Source organism: Oncorhynchus mykiss, chromosome 26, assembly GCF_057628025.1.
Source record: "Oncorhynchus mykiss isolate SJ-2025 chromosome 26, ASM5762802v1, whole genome shotgun sequence".
Lineage (NCBI taxonomy): Eukaryota > Metazoa > Chordata > Actinopteri > Salmoniformes > Salmonidae > Oncorhynchus > Oncorhynchus mykiss.
Genome location: NC_143047.1, coordinates 40,581,711 through 40,597,872, shown reverse-complemented (window position 1 = coordinate 40,597,872; position 16,162 = coordinate 40,581,711). Strand labels below are relative to the sequence as shown.

The 16,162-nt window shown below is 44.7% G+C and overlaps 1 protein-coding gene across 2 annotated transcripts in view; it reads left to right on the top strand.

Annotated features, from left to right (window-relative positions):
* map2k5 (mitogen-activated protein kinase kinase 5) overlaps positions 1 to 16,162 on the top strand; it is a 130,320-nt gene that overhangs the window by 76,759 nt on the left and 37,399 nt on the right. Inside the window, exons 17-19 of one of the 2 annotated variants that reach the window (XM_036963467.2) lie at positions 1,014 to 1,043; positions 8,363 to 8,389; positions 8,749 to 8,781. In XM_036963467.2, coding sequence (XP_036819362.2) covers positions 1,014 to 1,043; positions 8,363 to 8,389; positions 8,749 to 8,781 — 90 coding nt within the window. Of the gene's footprint in view, positions 1 to 1,013; positions 1,044 to 1,784; positions 1,909 to 8,362; positions 8,390 to 8,748; positions 8,782 to 16,162 lie in introns of those variants that run through there. The other variant, XM_090223074.1, reaches the window with a different exon arrangement.

The following is a 16,162-nucleotide window of genomic DNA, read 5'->3' as shown; positions in this document are numbered from 1 at the left end:
CGCCCCAGGAGTCGCTAGAGCGCGATGGGACAAGGATATCCCTGCCGGTCAAACCCTCCCCTAACCCGGACGACGCTGGGCCAAATGTGCGCCGCCCCATGGGTCTCCCGACCGCGGCCGGCTGCGACAGAGCCTGGACTCGAACCCAGAAACTCTAGTGGCACAGCTAGCACTGAGATGCAGAGCATTAGACCACAGCTAGCACTGAGATGCAGATCCTTAGACCACAGCTAGCACTGAGATGCAGAGCCTCAGACTACAGCTAGCACTGAGATGCAGAGCCTTAGACCACAGCTAACACTGAGATGCAGAGCCTTAGACCACAGCTAGCACTGAGATGCAGAGCCTCAGACCACAGCTAGCACTGAGATGCAGAGCCTCAGACCACAGCTAGCACTGAGATGCAGAGCCTCAGACCACAGCTAGCACTGAGACGCAGAGCCTCAGACCACAGCTAACACTGAGATGCAGAGCCTCAGACCACAGCTAACATTGAGATGCAGAGCCTCAGACCACAGCTAGCACTGAGATGCAGAGCCTCAGACCACAGCTAGCACTGAGACGCAGAGCCTCAGACCACAGCTAACACTGAGATGCAGAGCCTCAGACCACAGCTAGCGCTGAGATGCAGAGCCTTAAACCACAGCTAACACTGAGATGCAGAGCCTCAGACCACAGCTAGCGCTGAGATGCAGAGCCTTAGACCACAGCTAGCACTGAGATGCAGAGCCTTAGACCACAGCTAGCACTGAGATGCAGAGCCTTAGACCACAGCTAGCACTGAGATGCAGAGCCTTAGACCACAGCTAGCACTGAGATGCAGAGCCTTAGACCACAGCTAGCACTGAGATGCAGAGCCTTAGACCACAGCTAGCACTGAGATGCAGAGCCTCAGACCACTGCACCAGTCAGGAGGCCCCTGTAACAGAGCTGTTGATAGTCCCGGTAGGCCTGTTTATTATTTTCGCAGCCTTTGCCGTTACCCTTATTGTCGTGTTTTTCTCTTTCTACAGTTGGCACTGGGCGCTTTCCCCTATCCACAGGTGAGTCCCTTCCTCACTACATTCCATTCACATGGCTTCATGTTTAGCTATGTAGAAGCCACACAGTAGGGTGTCATGACAACATGTGGTCATAGGGTCTTTCTCACTCCCTTAATTCTGTTTGTGATGTCACTGGTGGTCCCATAGTGACTCTTATCCATTCTCCATGTTGACCCTACTCCTACAATCCTGCTCATCTTCAAATGTAATTGCTGAGCCACAGAAGAGGTCTGCTGAATCCCATCAGCTCTTTAATTAGGCCCAAATGAGGGCTTAGAGCCATAATCCTCCTCTGAGCATGCTGAACTTGGTTACCTCGCCTGACTGGCTGCACGGCGGCCATCTTGGAAAGCCATGTGGATGGTGGCTGTAATGGTGGTTATTGAGTGGATTCTTTTGAGTGTTGTTTATGATGTGTCACTGGACCAAAAGGTCTTCTCACTTGATCAAGAGTGACCTTTCTGAAAGGTCACCTGGCTTTGTGACATCTGCTTTATCCATTGTGTGCTTCATCTACTCCGACTTACATTCCATTATTCATTCTTCTGAGAGGAAAATGGAATGACAAGACAAAATGGCTACTGAGTATGTAGAACTTTCTATAAACCTCCAAACAACCATAAAATAATGTGATGTAGGTTTTAAAGAGCATTGTTTTGTGAAAGGAATGGTCTGGAGTCAGGTACCTCAATTATTGTCCCAAATACATACAAATAATACATGTGTCCTTTCTACATAAAGGGTCCCATGTTTCTCAGTTGGCAGAGCAAGGCGCTTATAACGCCAGGTTGTGGGTTCGATTCCCACGTGGGACCAGTACAACCACAAAAGTATGAAAATGTCTGAACTCACTAATGTAAGTCGCTCTGGATAAGAGCATCTGCTAAATGACTAACATGTCAAATGTAAAGAAAGCATCAATCAGCAGTTGAAACAATAACAAAGTGTTTGCCTCGCACCTCTTTCTGTAAACAGAGAAATCTAACCACTGTTACGTCCATAACTCTGTCTGTGAATTTAAGGACTGACCTATCAAAATGATAGTTTGAATAATGAGGTTTTATAGTGTTTATTTACAAACATTGGAGCAAAACTCGCTTACGTTGGGATCAGATGGGGAAGGACAGTTGAACTAAGCTCGTGAGACATTTCTAGGTTATATTCTCCACCAATCAGTCAGTACACATCATTCATTTAAAGTCCCAAAAATGGATGCAGCAAATGCATATTGTTTTAAAAGGGACATTAAGTTCTACAACGCACTTTTCAGGTCCATGTCTCCATGTCCCCATCCATCAACCGCTGCTAAGGCAATACGGTGTGACTTTTTAATCGTCAACACCACTTCCTCTTTACATTTCTCATGCTCAAGAACAAGATATATATATATATTTATAAGTCAAATGTCGATGCACTGTCCCATTTTAATATGTGACTCCTAAGGTACACAGTTTCCAAGCGGTGAAATCTAAACTCCGTGGAGGCTGATTTTAAAGGAGCCCAGTGGGCTAAAGCAGAGCGCTAGAACCATTAGTCCAAGCTCTGCGCTGGTGACCACTTTGTTTCCCAGTGCTAATTAACCCAACAGGCATGCTGCGAACCAATCTAATGAACATTACTCACGGCTACCATGACCGTCGGCCTGTGGATGGCCTGGAACACCCAAATAAGACTGGAGGGAGACCATAGCACTGACGGACTGAAACTGGGATATGATGCCAAGTGTATCATGGTTGTGAATCTATTCAGTAGCTATAAGATACCGTAGCTGCATGTCCAGAAGAGGAATTGTCTAGGTTCTGTGGCATTGTTTATGATGTTTAGTACGCAGAGTAAGACCTGTGAATTAGGATAGTTGTGATAGTTATCCCTAGATGTGTTTCTGTAGGGGCTTTGCAATAAATGGATGTCTTGAAGAGAATAATTAAGAGGATATAAGCCCTCTACACAGTGATTAAGCTGCATAGTGAATCCGTTTTGTTAATACTAGTCCTGGAGACATGGGAAATACTAAACTTGTTTTGAGGCGACCAGTCAAACGTGTGTTTGTGCCCCCTGTGTTCATCCTGCTGTGATGACGTACATGAGGTCTCCATGGTTATTGTGTGTGTTGCCTCAGGCAGGTCTCATTTCGGAGTGCTGCCACTCTTATCTTCAGCAGTGTCTATTAACGTGGCCATTATCATGTTAATCGCCAATGTATGATTACATACAATAATGAATGCCTCACAGTCTCACACACACACACACACACGGTTTTTGAATAAGAAGCAGAGAGATGTGGGCTTGTCTGTTCTTCTCTGGTATTTACATATCCACCATTTTGTATGGAAGAGAGCATCATTCACAGCATCTTCATGCTTCTTTTTAATAGGCATGAGACCTCTGGTAACACTTTAATATCTCCAATGTATTGAATCCAATCTATAACAGTCTGTCTGCCTGTATACTTCCACCAGAACCTGATTCATAAATTAGCCTAAATAACCAGAGGAAGAAAAAAGACAAACTTGTTCTTTACAAATGGAGCCATAGGCGTTGTGGTGGAGCGTTGAATGTTTTCACACCCTATTCATTTATTTATTCTTCCTCTCTCTCCCCGTCTTTCACTGTTTCCCCCTCTCTCTCTCTCTCTCTCTCTCTCTCTCTCTCTTTCTTCCTCATTCTCTCTCTCTCTCTCTCTCTCTCTCTCACACTGTTTCCCCCCCCTCTCTCTCTGTCTCTGTCTCTCTCTCTGTCTCTCTCGCTCTCTCTCTCTCACGCTCTCTCTCTCACACTGTTTCCCCCGCTCTTGCTTTCCCATTCTCTCTCTCTCTCTCTCTCTCTCACTCTCTCTCTCTCTCTCTCTCTCTCACACACAGTTTCGCCCGCTCTTGCTTTCCCATCCTCTCTCTCGCTCTCTCTCTCTCTCTCTCTCTCTCTCTCTCTCTCTCTCTCTCTCTCTCACTCTCGCTCTCGCTCTCTCTCACACAGTTTCCCCCGCTCTTGCTTTCCCATCCTCTCTCTCTCTCTCCCCTTCTATCTTCCCTACATATGGAATTTAAAGCTACACCAAGAGACAGTGTGTGCGCCAGGGAGATCTCCCGCTGCCAGTGCTCTCCTCATCTCTCTGTTAATTTTCCCTGCTCCATATGGCGTTACAGACAGTTCACCTGCAGGCTGTAGCAGAGCCCTGGTAGAACGGGTAGAGTGGCGGCCGAGCGCCGCTCGGCTTCATCTCGCCAGGCGCAGCCGGCAAACGTCCTCGGGCCCAGGCTGTCAGCTGTCTGCGCAGAAGCCCCCTGTGCTATCACCCTCCACGGTCCACCCGACTGTGGCAGCAACACAAATAGAGAGAATGGAATCAATTGTAAGCACCTGAGATTTGCTCAGTATACGTGGTTTTGGGAGAACGGGGTCAGTGTTTTGGGTGGGATGTGGGTGGATTTGAAGGGCAGAGGGGTGCTTTTTGTTTTTGGAAAGAGCTGTTGTGACGCTGTAAGGGGGCCTCTGTACTCACCCTTTCCATGTTGAGTGTGTGTGTGTGTGTGTGTGTGTGTGTGTGTGTGTGTGTGTGTGTGTGTGTGTGTGTGTGTGTGTGCGTGCTATACGAGTTGCCTGGAGTATGGGTTAACAGTAACAGTGGGGGGCGGAGGTGGCGATAACAGAACACACGCCATGGCGTTTTCATCCTGTGTTTGTCATTGATTAGAGACGGCCTCTTTAATTCCTCCTCACCCCATGTTGTGATCCATTTGCATTCGTTGTGAGAGTTAATGGAGTTTTCTCATGGCTCTGAAAGTCTTTGAAGACAGCAGACTGGATGTGATGTGTATACAGCCGCCGGGGCAGCGCCCCCCCTGATTGATTTGGGCCCTTTTCCTCATCTCCATTTTAAATTGTTCTGCAGGAGAAGAAGAAGAAGAAGAAGAAGAACAGGAAGTAGTTCAAATATGTTTGATGGTGTTGTTATGAAGGGATCACATAAACATGTCAAACTGTAGAGGGATTTAACAGATCAGTGATTGCACTCCCAAGTATTGAGTAATGTAGACTCTTTTGACACTATCCCCATATTGCGTTGTGACGCGGGGACTTTCATATGATGAAGTATCACATTTTCCAAACATGTTGAATGCTTTATGCAGAGGCCGCATTCACCCCTTGTCTGTGAACGTTTTGTACTTTTTGATGCTCTAGCTATTGCTCCCCTCAACCCTGGAACATCTGCCTTTCAGATCAACACAGCTGTTAACATCTATAGAAATGGGAGACCGATGGCGGTATTGAGTGTTTCAATACAGTACCGTCTCCCTGTCTGTAGACTGAGAGAACAACTTCTACATGATGACTGAGTAGGAATACCACCGTCTCCCTGTCTGTAGACTGAGAGAACAACTTCTACATGATGACTGAGTAGGAATACCACCGTCTCCCTGTCTGTAGACTGAGAGAACAACTTCTACATGATGACTGAGTAGGAATACCATTGTCTCCCTGTCTGTAGACTGTGCTGCAGATCTGAGAGAACAGCTTCTACCTGATGACTAAGTAGGAATACCACCGTCTCCCTGTCTGTAGACTGAGAGAACAGGTTCTACATGATGACTGAGATGACTGAGTAGGAATACCATTCTCCCTTTCTGTAGACTGTGAGAACAGCTTCTACCTGATGACTGAGTAGGAATACCATTGTCTCCCTGTCTGTAGACTGAGAGAACAACTTCTACCTGATGACTGAGTAGGAAAACCATCGTCTCCCTGTCTGTAGACTGAGAGAACAACTTCTACATGATGACTGAGTAGGAATACCATCGTCTCCCTGTCTGTAGACTGAGAGAACAACTTCTACATGATGACTGAGTAGGAATACCACCGTCTCCCTGTCTGTAGACTGAGAGAACAACTTCTACATGATGACTGAGTAGGAATACCATTGTATCCCTGTCTGTAGACTGAGAGAACAGTTTCTACATGATGACTGAGTAGGAATACCATTGTCTCCCTGTCTGTAGACTGAGAGAACAACTTCTACCTGATGACTGAGTAGGAATACCATTGTCTCCCTGTCTGTAGACTGAGAGAACAACTTCTACCTGATGACTGAGTAGGAATACCATTGTCTCCCTGTCTGTAGACTGTGAGAACAGCTTCTACCTGATGACTGAGTAGGAATACCATTGTCTCCCTTTCTGTAGACTGTGAGAACAGCTTCTACATGATGACTGAGATGACTGAGTAGGAATACCATTCTCCCTTTCTGTAGACTGTGAGAACAGCTTCTACCTGATGACTGAGTAGGAATACCATTGCTTATAACCAAGTCTGTCTATTCTGTTGTGATTGATGACTGTGATGAAACGAGGGAGTTTCGTTGAGTTGACCTCGAGTGTCCATCCATTGCCTCTGAAATGTTGTTCCCTCAGAAATATTGGAGTCCATTTTGAAACCAAGACTTTAAAAAAATCCATATTTTTGCCTCTACTCTTATTTGGGGTTATTGTTCATGATTAGAGTTGTTTTAACCTGAATGTGAAACACAGAACACTGTTGTTTTCCTCTGCAGGATTCAGTCTCCAGTTTGTTGTCCACAGTAGTCGTCATTTTCAAACCAACTCTGTATCAGAAACAACAAGGGACTCATTGAAAGGTTAATATATTGTTAGACCGTAATCATCATATGAAGCGCTGATTACCCCCAGGACAAATATATATATACTACGTTGTGATGTGTAAATTAGATCATCAAGTTATATCGTTCAATGACTATGTTAAATGGAAAGATGGGACGGCATTGTTACGGCTCACTTTGTCGACGCCAGATCAAATTACTGTGTACGAAAAGAACAAACTCTTGACAAAATAGAACTCAAATAAGTTTGCCTTCCACAATCCAATTTCAACCCCTGAGCAGCTTGCAATTTTGTTTAGTAATTATTTCTGAATGAATTTGTTTTCTGTAGTCGCCCATAACGTATGTCTGAATCAGTTAAAATAGGTGTAGAGGCCATGAAGGGCCTCTTGAGATTTACCACGAGTTGCAAAGCTGTCAGTTAATTCAGAGAATGAATCAATAAGAGTTCTAACGCATTATCAAAAGAGCCTACGAAACAAGCAATTAATTGACTAAACATAATGGGCCATCTAGCTCAAAGCAGAAGACCTTGGGTCTCTTGTTATCTATGCATTAAAAACGTTCTCCCTGTCTGACTACAACTCCGTTTCTTGTGTTGTTTGTTGAGCTTTTCGGCCATGAAAGAAACTTCAAAGCCAGTTTTTTTTTTCATTTTTATATATTTATCTGAAGTAAAATAATTGAAACTGTTGATGAACAAAGCCGTCATTTCAGGTCATTGGACTTCCACGTACTTTGTGTTGGAAGCTGTTGGTTTCCTGTGGAGTGGTGATGGATGAAGACAGAATAGTCTATACGGAGAACCTTGTCATTTGGTAGTGTCTCACCAGAGATGACTGGATAATTGTTAGTTTTAGTGGTCGACCAAAGCCCCATGTTAGCCTCTTAACTTTTTATTCCTTCTTTTTAACAACATTTAATTCTGTTGTATCTGTTTGAGTGGAAATGTTTGCTCAGCCTGCAGATTCCTATTTGAAATATACATTATGCACAATTCATTCTACAACCCTGCACCTTTAGACAACCTGGAGGGGGTAACAGGGAAGATGAAATGAACAGTGCTGAATCTCTTCCACCTCCCCAAATGAGAGCAAGACTATTAACGTTTGGGTATTGTGTGTATTATTATGTAGATGGTGTTAACACATGCCCACCGGGGGGATGCCATCATATTCTCCCAGTGATCATAATGTGTCCAAGTGTGTGCTTTTGATTATGACATGCTAATTACATATTGCCTCTCTCTCTCTCTCTCTCTCTCTCTCTCTCTCTCTCTCTCTCTCTCTCTCTCTCTCTCTCTCTCTCTCTCTCTCTCTCTCTCTCTCTCTCTCTCTCTCTCTCTCTCTCTCTCTCTCTCTCTCTCTCTCTCTCTCTCTCTCTCTCTCTCTCTCTCTCTCTCTCTCTCTCTCTCTCTCTCTCTCTCTCTCTCTTCTTTCTTTCTTTCTTTCTTTCTTTCTTTCTTTCTTTCTTTCTTTCTTTCTTTCTTTCTTTCTTTCTTTCTTTCTTTCTTTCTTTCTTTCTTTCTTTCTTTCTTTCTTTCTTTCTTTCTTTCTTTCTTTCTTTCTTTCTTTCTTTCTTTCTTTCTTTCTTTCTTTCTTTCTTTCTTTCTTTCTTTCTTTCTTTCTTTCTTTCTTTCTTTCTTTCTTTCTTTCTTCTTTCTTTCTCTTCTTCTTCTTCTTCTTCTTGTCTTCGTCTGCCTTTACAGATTCAGAAAAACCAAGGATCTTTAATGGTGAGATGTGATGTATTTTTCGTGGGGGGAAGACAGTGTTTCACTCCCGGCAGTGTTTCACTCTCCAGCAGATCCCTCATTTGAAACGTCCCACAAATTGCGTTTTTTTTTTTTTTGCATTGAAATGATACAGCGGGCCTTAACTGCCTGTATTAGATTAGATGCTATTATAGAATAATAGAAACATTCAGGGGGCGATGGCTGTGCCGGAGCTCGGTGCATTTGATTAATGTGAATACCTTTTTATTACATTAGTGATTTTCTCTGCCACCTCTCTGTCGTAACGTCTCATGTAGACTAATACTTCGTTTTCTTCTTCCGCCCATCTCCTCTCTCTCTCTGTTCTCTCCCCATTCAAGCCTCTCCAGTTACTGCAATGCATCGTTGATGAGGTGAGTCGGCGTCTTATGTGCTTTCTCTCCTAAAGTCATTCCTAATGGTGTGGAAAGCTTATATTTTGTTTCCTAATGAAGCACAGTGCTCAGACGGCTTCGCTCGCGCTCGCTCACCCCCCCTCCGCCCCGCACACACACAACCGCCTTGGGCCATTCCACACACACACACACACACACACACACACACACTCTCTCAGGCTGCACCCACCCTGAGCGGCTCTGTAGACACACAGACACACAAACACAGGCAGATCACAGATGCACGTATACACACACAGATAGACATACACCTACTACTGCCTTGAACCATTCTATACACACACACTGATAGATACACACACACACACACACACATACACACTGATAGACACACACACACACTGATAGGCACACACACACTGATAGACACACACACACACACACACACACACACTGATAGACACACACACACACACACACACACACACACTGATAGACACACACACACACTGATAGGCACACACAGACACACACACACACACACACTGATAGACACACACACACACACTGATAGACACACACACACACACACACACACTGATAGACACACACACACACACTGATAGACACACACACACACACACACACACACTGATAGACACACACACACACACTGATAGACACACACACACACACACACACACTGATAGACACACACACACACTGATAGGCACACACACACACACACACTGATACACACACACACACACACACTGATAGACACACACACACACACACACACTGATAGACACACACACACACACACACACACACACTGATAGACACACACACACACTGATAGACACACACACACACACACACACACACACTGATAGACACACACACACACTGATAGGCACACACACACACACACACACACACACACTGATAGACACACACACACACACTGATAGACACACACACACAGGCAGATCACACACACGCATTGATAGGCACACACACACACACACACACTGATATACACACACACACACACTGATAGGCACACACACACACACACACTGATAGACACACACACACAGGCAGATCACACACAAACATTGATAGGCACACACACACACACACATTGATAGACCCACACACATTGATACACACACACACACTGCTGCCTCAAGTCGTTCTCAAAGGTTATTATAGTTTTGTTTTTATTTCTCTTCGTTTTCTGATTTTTATTTTATTTGAAATTTAGTTTGTTGGTTTTCAGACCTGAATTGATTGTTTTTTTAAATTTAGTTTTAGTTATTTTAAAATGATTTCTATTTCTAGTTTCTCACACACAGGCCAGGGATAGAAGATACTGGTAGTAAGCTTCCTCCCAGTATCAGCCCAAACAGCTGTTACTTCTTCAGCCAGATCTCTTTTACAAGCTATTATGTTACTTTGTTTCTGATGGCGGTCTATTGTGCATTTTCTTTTGTACTCTTAAGGCAGCAGGTTTTACAGAATATATTATTGACATTTGCAACGAGCATCCCAGCGGAGTGTTTGACACACTTTTATTTCAGTCAATACTCTGATCTTCAATTCCCTGTCGTTTTCTTTTATACGTTTATGCTCGGTTTCCTTTCCTGCCATTTAACTGCCCCCTAATGGACCCGTTGTACAACTTCCGATGACCCCCGTTAGAGAACATCAGCGTGCAGCGAAGAGCGCCGTTGAATCACGACAAAAATAGTTATCCCTCAAAACACACGCGTGGCAAAACGGAAACGATTGATTGGATTGTGGAGACATTGGGTCAATTACAGAACATTTCCTAGGATTTTCTATCTGCAGCAACACTAGTGGATAATGCTGGAAGTAGCAGTTAAAACACAGGGCCTCCAGAACTGGACCAAAAGGCAGGACTCTGCTCATACCTAACTAGCTAACCCACCATGTTAAGTCTATAGGAATGCTAACAGGGCAACTTTAGCTTCGTAGTGCTTATACTATGTGAAAACACACTATATTTTTATTAAACCTTTATTTATACAAGGAATCCCATTTCAGCCAGGCATCTTTTTCCAATGGTGCCCTGATGAATTGGTTTCTATATTTAATAGTTTGACAATTGTAATTCATATTTAACCACATCTCCTCCCTGGGTTTGCTTGTGTGTCAATGTGCCGAATGTTGATCGCAGCAAATATGGCCGCGCCCTTGTTGCCAGGCTACATAAGGTGAATATAGAGACACACTCAGATGTTCTCACTCAAGTGCTTTAATATACACACACACACACACACACACACACACACCTGGCAGAGGTAATGTAGCATGACCAGTCTAAGGAGCACAGAGAGTGTCAGGCCATCCAATATGTAGCATTAACCTTGACCTCTGACTCTTAGCAACACATGTTCCCAGAACCTTGACACACTTCCCTATCCTACACACACACACCAGGGTCAAGGGCAGTGTACCCCTCAGTCTACATGTAGCGCTGTGTATCAATCCTTTCTAGAATGATATATTTCAACAGCGAGGATATTTTGTGAAATAGGTTACGACGTGGTACTGCAGTCAGGTTAAGACCCTGGTGAGGTCGACGAAGTACGCAGATGAGCTTCCCTGTTTCTGACCGTTTGGATGTGGAGGCCCTGGGTTGGCGTGGTTACGTGTGTGTGTGAGGTCTGATGGACGTACTGCCAAATGATCTAAAGTTATATTGAAGGCGGCTTATGGTAGAGAAATTAACATTAAGTTCTATGGCAACAGCTCTGGTGGACATTCCTGCAGTCAGCATGCTAATTGCGTACTCCCTCAATGCTTGAGACATCTGTGGCATTGTGTTATGTGACAAAACTGCCCATTTTAGAGTGGTCTTTTATTGTCCCCAGCAGAAGGTGCACCTGTGTAATGATCATGCTTCTTGATATTCCACACCTGTCAGGTGGATGGATTATCTTGGCGAAGGAGAAATGCTCACTAACAGGGATGTAAACACATTTGTAAACCAAATGAAGAGAAATAAGCTTTTTTTGTGTGTATGCAAAATGTCTATGATCTTTAATTTCAACTCAGGAAACATGGGACCAACACTTTACGTGTTGTGTTTATATTTTTGTTCAGTATAGTTTGTCTTCAGTGTGTGTGTGTGTGTGTGTGCACGCAGCACCCCATTTCACCCCCTAAAACAAGGGACCTTTCTGTCTCCACTCTCCTCTTCAGCTCCTCACTGACACGCGCTGATAACACAATGCCAGGAGAGAGCCCAACCCCACACACCCCAACCACACATTAAACATACCAAGCTTGTCCTTTACAGAGTATAGATTGGGTGTAATTAATAATTAAACGCTTGCAGTTGTAATGGGTTGACCCGGGCTGAACTGTTCATTAGTCACCAAGGCGAAGGCATCACTCAAACTATTTTCTCCCTCGTCCTTCACCGCTCTCCCCTGGCAGCGAGAGAGAGGTAGCGGGAGCTCTCGGGCTAGCGGCTAGCACCACCCTCCATTCTAGCAGACCAAGGACTTGGAGAGGAGGTGATGAGGGGAGAGGAGCAGAGAGGTGATGAGGGGAGCGGAGCGGAGAGGCCCGGCTGGGAATGGGAAAGTGTGGGTCGGTTGCGGACCCATGTAGGTGGTGGTGGAGCCAGGAGTATTCAATTGCCACTGTCGCTCCTGCTGGGTTAGGATTGGTTAGAAATGGGACGGTATGGGCTGGGTTGGATTGGGCCAGGGTGGGCTGGGCTGGGCTGGACTGGATCTATGTGACCTGGGCTCGACGGAGGAGTCTTTGCCGTGCCTCATATGAAGAGCAAATGTGGTCCTGTAGAACTAGGGATGAGTAGGTATATCGAGGAAGTAGAAGAAAATCTAGTGAGTTTTGTCTGAGTGCCAACCAAATACTGTAGCTAGACCTACAGTAGTAATTATGACTAGCCAGGCCTACAGTAGTAGTTATGACAAGCCAGGCCTACAGTAGTAGTTATGACTAGCCAGGCCTACAGTAGTAGTAATGACTAGCCAGGCCTATAGTAGTAGTAATGACTAGCCAGGCCTACAGTAGTAGTTATGACTAGCCAGGCCTACAGTAGCAATTATGACTAGCCAGGCCTACAGTAGTAGTAATGACTAGCCAGGCCTATAGTAGTAGTTATGACTAGCCAGGCCTACAGTAGTAGTTATGACTAGCCAGGCCTACAGTAGTAGTTATGACTAGTCAGGCCTATAGTAGTAATTATGACTAGCCAGGCCTACAGTAGTAGTAATGACTAGCCAGGTCTACAGTAGTAGTTATGACTAGCCAGGTCTACAGTAGTAGTTATGACTAGCCAGGTCTACAGTAGTAGTTATGACTAGCCAGGTCTACAGTAGTAGTTATGACTAGCCAGGTCTACAGTAGTAGTTATGACTAGCCAGGCCTACAGTAGTAGTTATGACTAGCCAGGCCTACAGTAGTAGTTATGACTAGCCAGGCCTACAGTAGTAGTTATGACTAGCCAGGCCTACAGTAGTAGTTATGACTAGCCAGGTCTACAGTAGTAGTAATGACTAGCCAGGTCTACAGTAGTAGTTATGACTAGCCAGGCCTATAGTAGTAGTTATGACTAGCCAGGCCTACAGTAGTAGTTCTGACTAGCCAGGTCTACAGTAGTAGTTCTGACTAGCCAGGTCTACAGTAGTAGTTATGACTAGCCAGGCCTACAGTAGTAGTTATGACTAGCCAGGTCTACAGTAGTAGTTATGACTAGCCAGGTCTACAGTAGTAATTATGACTAGCCAGGTCTACAGTAGTAGTTATGACTAGCCAGGTCTACAGTAGTAGTTATGACTAGCCAGGTCTACAGTAGTAGTTATGACTAGCCAGGCCTACAGTAGTAGTTATGACTAGCCAGGCCTACAGTAGTAGTTATGACTAGCCAGGCCTACAGTAGTAGTTATGACTAGCCAGGCCTACAGTAGTAGTTATGACTAGCCAGGCCTACAGTAGTAGTTATGACTAGCCAGGCCTATAGTAGTAGTTATGACTAGCCAGGCCTACAGTAGTAGTTATGACTAGCCAGGTCTACAGTAGTAGTTCTGACTAGCCAGGTCTACAGTAGTAGTTATGACTAGCCAGGCCTACAGTAGTAGTTATGACTAGCCAGGTCTACAGTAGTAGTTATGACTAGCCAGGCCTACAGTAGTAGTTATGACTAGCCAGGTCTACAGTAGTAATTATGGTTTAAATATTTTTGTATTCATTTGCATGAGATCAAAGGTCCCTGGTTATCATCATCTGTATCCCTCTTCATTTGAAAATGTCTCTGTATGATTTAGACACACACACACACACAAACACAAACGGGGCTCTTTTAAGTGGATCATTGATATTGCTGTAGCTGGAGGTGTGTTCGGGGGAGAGCAGGAGTGCTGCAACTCAGACACACGCCGCGCCACGTTGCCATGGGACTGCTGGGAGTCTGGGGCTCAGGTGAGAGGGTGAAATTAGCTGGGAAATGATTGTGTGTTACTGAACCAGTTTACTGGACTATCTTTTGTTCATGTATCCCCTCTCTCTCTCTCTCTCTCTCTCTCTCTCTCTCTCTCTCTCTCCTCTCTCCTCTCTCCTCTCTCCTCTCTCCTCTCTCTCCTCTCTCTCTTCAAACACACATAACTCACCTCTGTTTGGGAGGACAGACGAGGACATTTGGCCTCGATTCTCCAAAACCAAATCTAGAACGAGACAATCTCCCAGTTCCATGAATACACACATCGCTCCTGCTGTCCCTCTCTTTCATTAATCTCTTTGTCTCTTCTACTTGTTGAGCAGCAAAGCAAAGCGTTCCACTAACAAGAACTCTGCTTTAATTTCCCTAGCCCTGTAATTACGGATCTCATTTTGCCTGATAATTGCGCTGGGCCAATGACATGTATATTTACTGCTCTGTGTGTGTGTGTGTGTTACAGGGGGTTGAGGTGTGTGTGTGTGTGTGTGTGTGTGTGTGTGTGTGTGTGTGTGTGTGTGTGTGTGGTGAGGGGGGGGGGGGGGGGGTGTCACGGCGGTCAGAGAGAAGACACACGGACCGTGGCTTTCATCATCATGCTCATCTCAGAACGCTATACATCAAAGTCTACCGCTGTCCTCCTCAGCTGGGACCATGAATACATGCATGAGTGTGTGTGTGCGTGTTGTGCATGTGTGTCTGCATTTTCAGGTGTGTGTGTGTGTGTACTGTACAACACATTCATGTTTGTTTCGTGTGTGTGTGTCAGCGTTTGCGACACAGTACAACTCTGCAGGGGAAATTGTTTGGTGCTCGCTCTCTCTCTCTAAACGGCGTGTCCACTGAAGCATTTGGCCTGTAGTGTGTGTGTGTGTATGAGAGAGATATTACTCATCCAAGCAGCAGCAGCACTAGGAAGTAGAGTGATATTAGAATAAGCCATTCCTTTGTTAGTTCAAATAGGTGCATGTATCATCATTTTCTGGGTTCTGTGATCGATATGTCAGGAATAGGGACAGCTGCCCAGAGGTATTTTAACAGCAAAGCAGCTATTTATTATGGATCCCCATTAGCAGCAGCCAAGACAGCAGCTATTCTTCCCTTCATAATGTCATTAAGGCAGTTATACAATTTCAAAAACATTAAACTACATTTGTTACAGAATTCGCAACACACTAAGTGTTTTTCCCTCAGGCCCATACTCCACTACCACATATCTACAACTCTAAATCCATGTGTACGTGTGTGTGTGTAGTGCCTATGTTTGTTGCCTCACAGTCCCCGCTGTGTATTTTTATCTGATTCTACTGATTGTATCAGTTACCTGATGTGGAATAGAGTTCCATGTAGCCATGGCTCTATGTAGTACTGTGCACCTCCCATAGTCTGTTCTGGACTTGGGGACTGTGAAGTGACCTCTGGTGGCATGTCTTGTGGGGTATGGATGGGTGTTTGAGCTGTGTGCTAGTTGTTTAGACCGACAGCTCGGTACATTCAACTTGTCAACACCTCCTTACAAATACAAGTAGTGATGAAGTCAATCTCTCCTCCACTTTCAGCCAGGAGAGATTGACATGCATGTTGTTAATGTTAGCTCTCTGTGTACATCTAAAGTCCCTCTTTGTGGCACCTGTTCACACGACTGAACATTAGACCATGTGTGACAACTAGGGCCTGTAGGACCTGCCTTGTTCATATTGTTGTTAAGAACGTAGATTAGTGCTTTACTATGGACAGATTTCTCCCCATCTTAGTACCTGTTGTATCAATATGTTTTGACCATGACAGTCAACTTACTCAATTTCCAAATTATTTATTACAATATTTAGTTGAGGTTTAGGGTTTAGTGAATGATTTGTCCCAAATACAATGCTTTTGTTTTTACTTATTCCTTGCCACCCA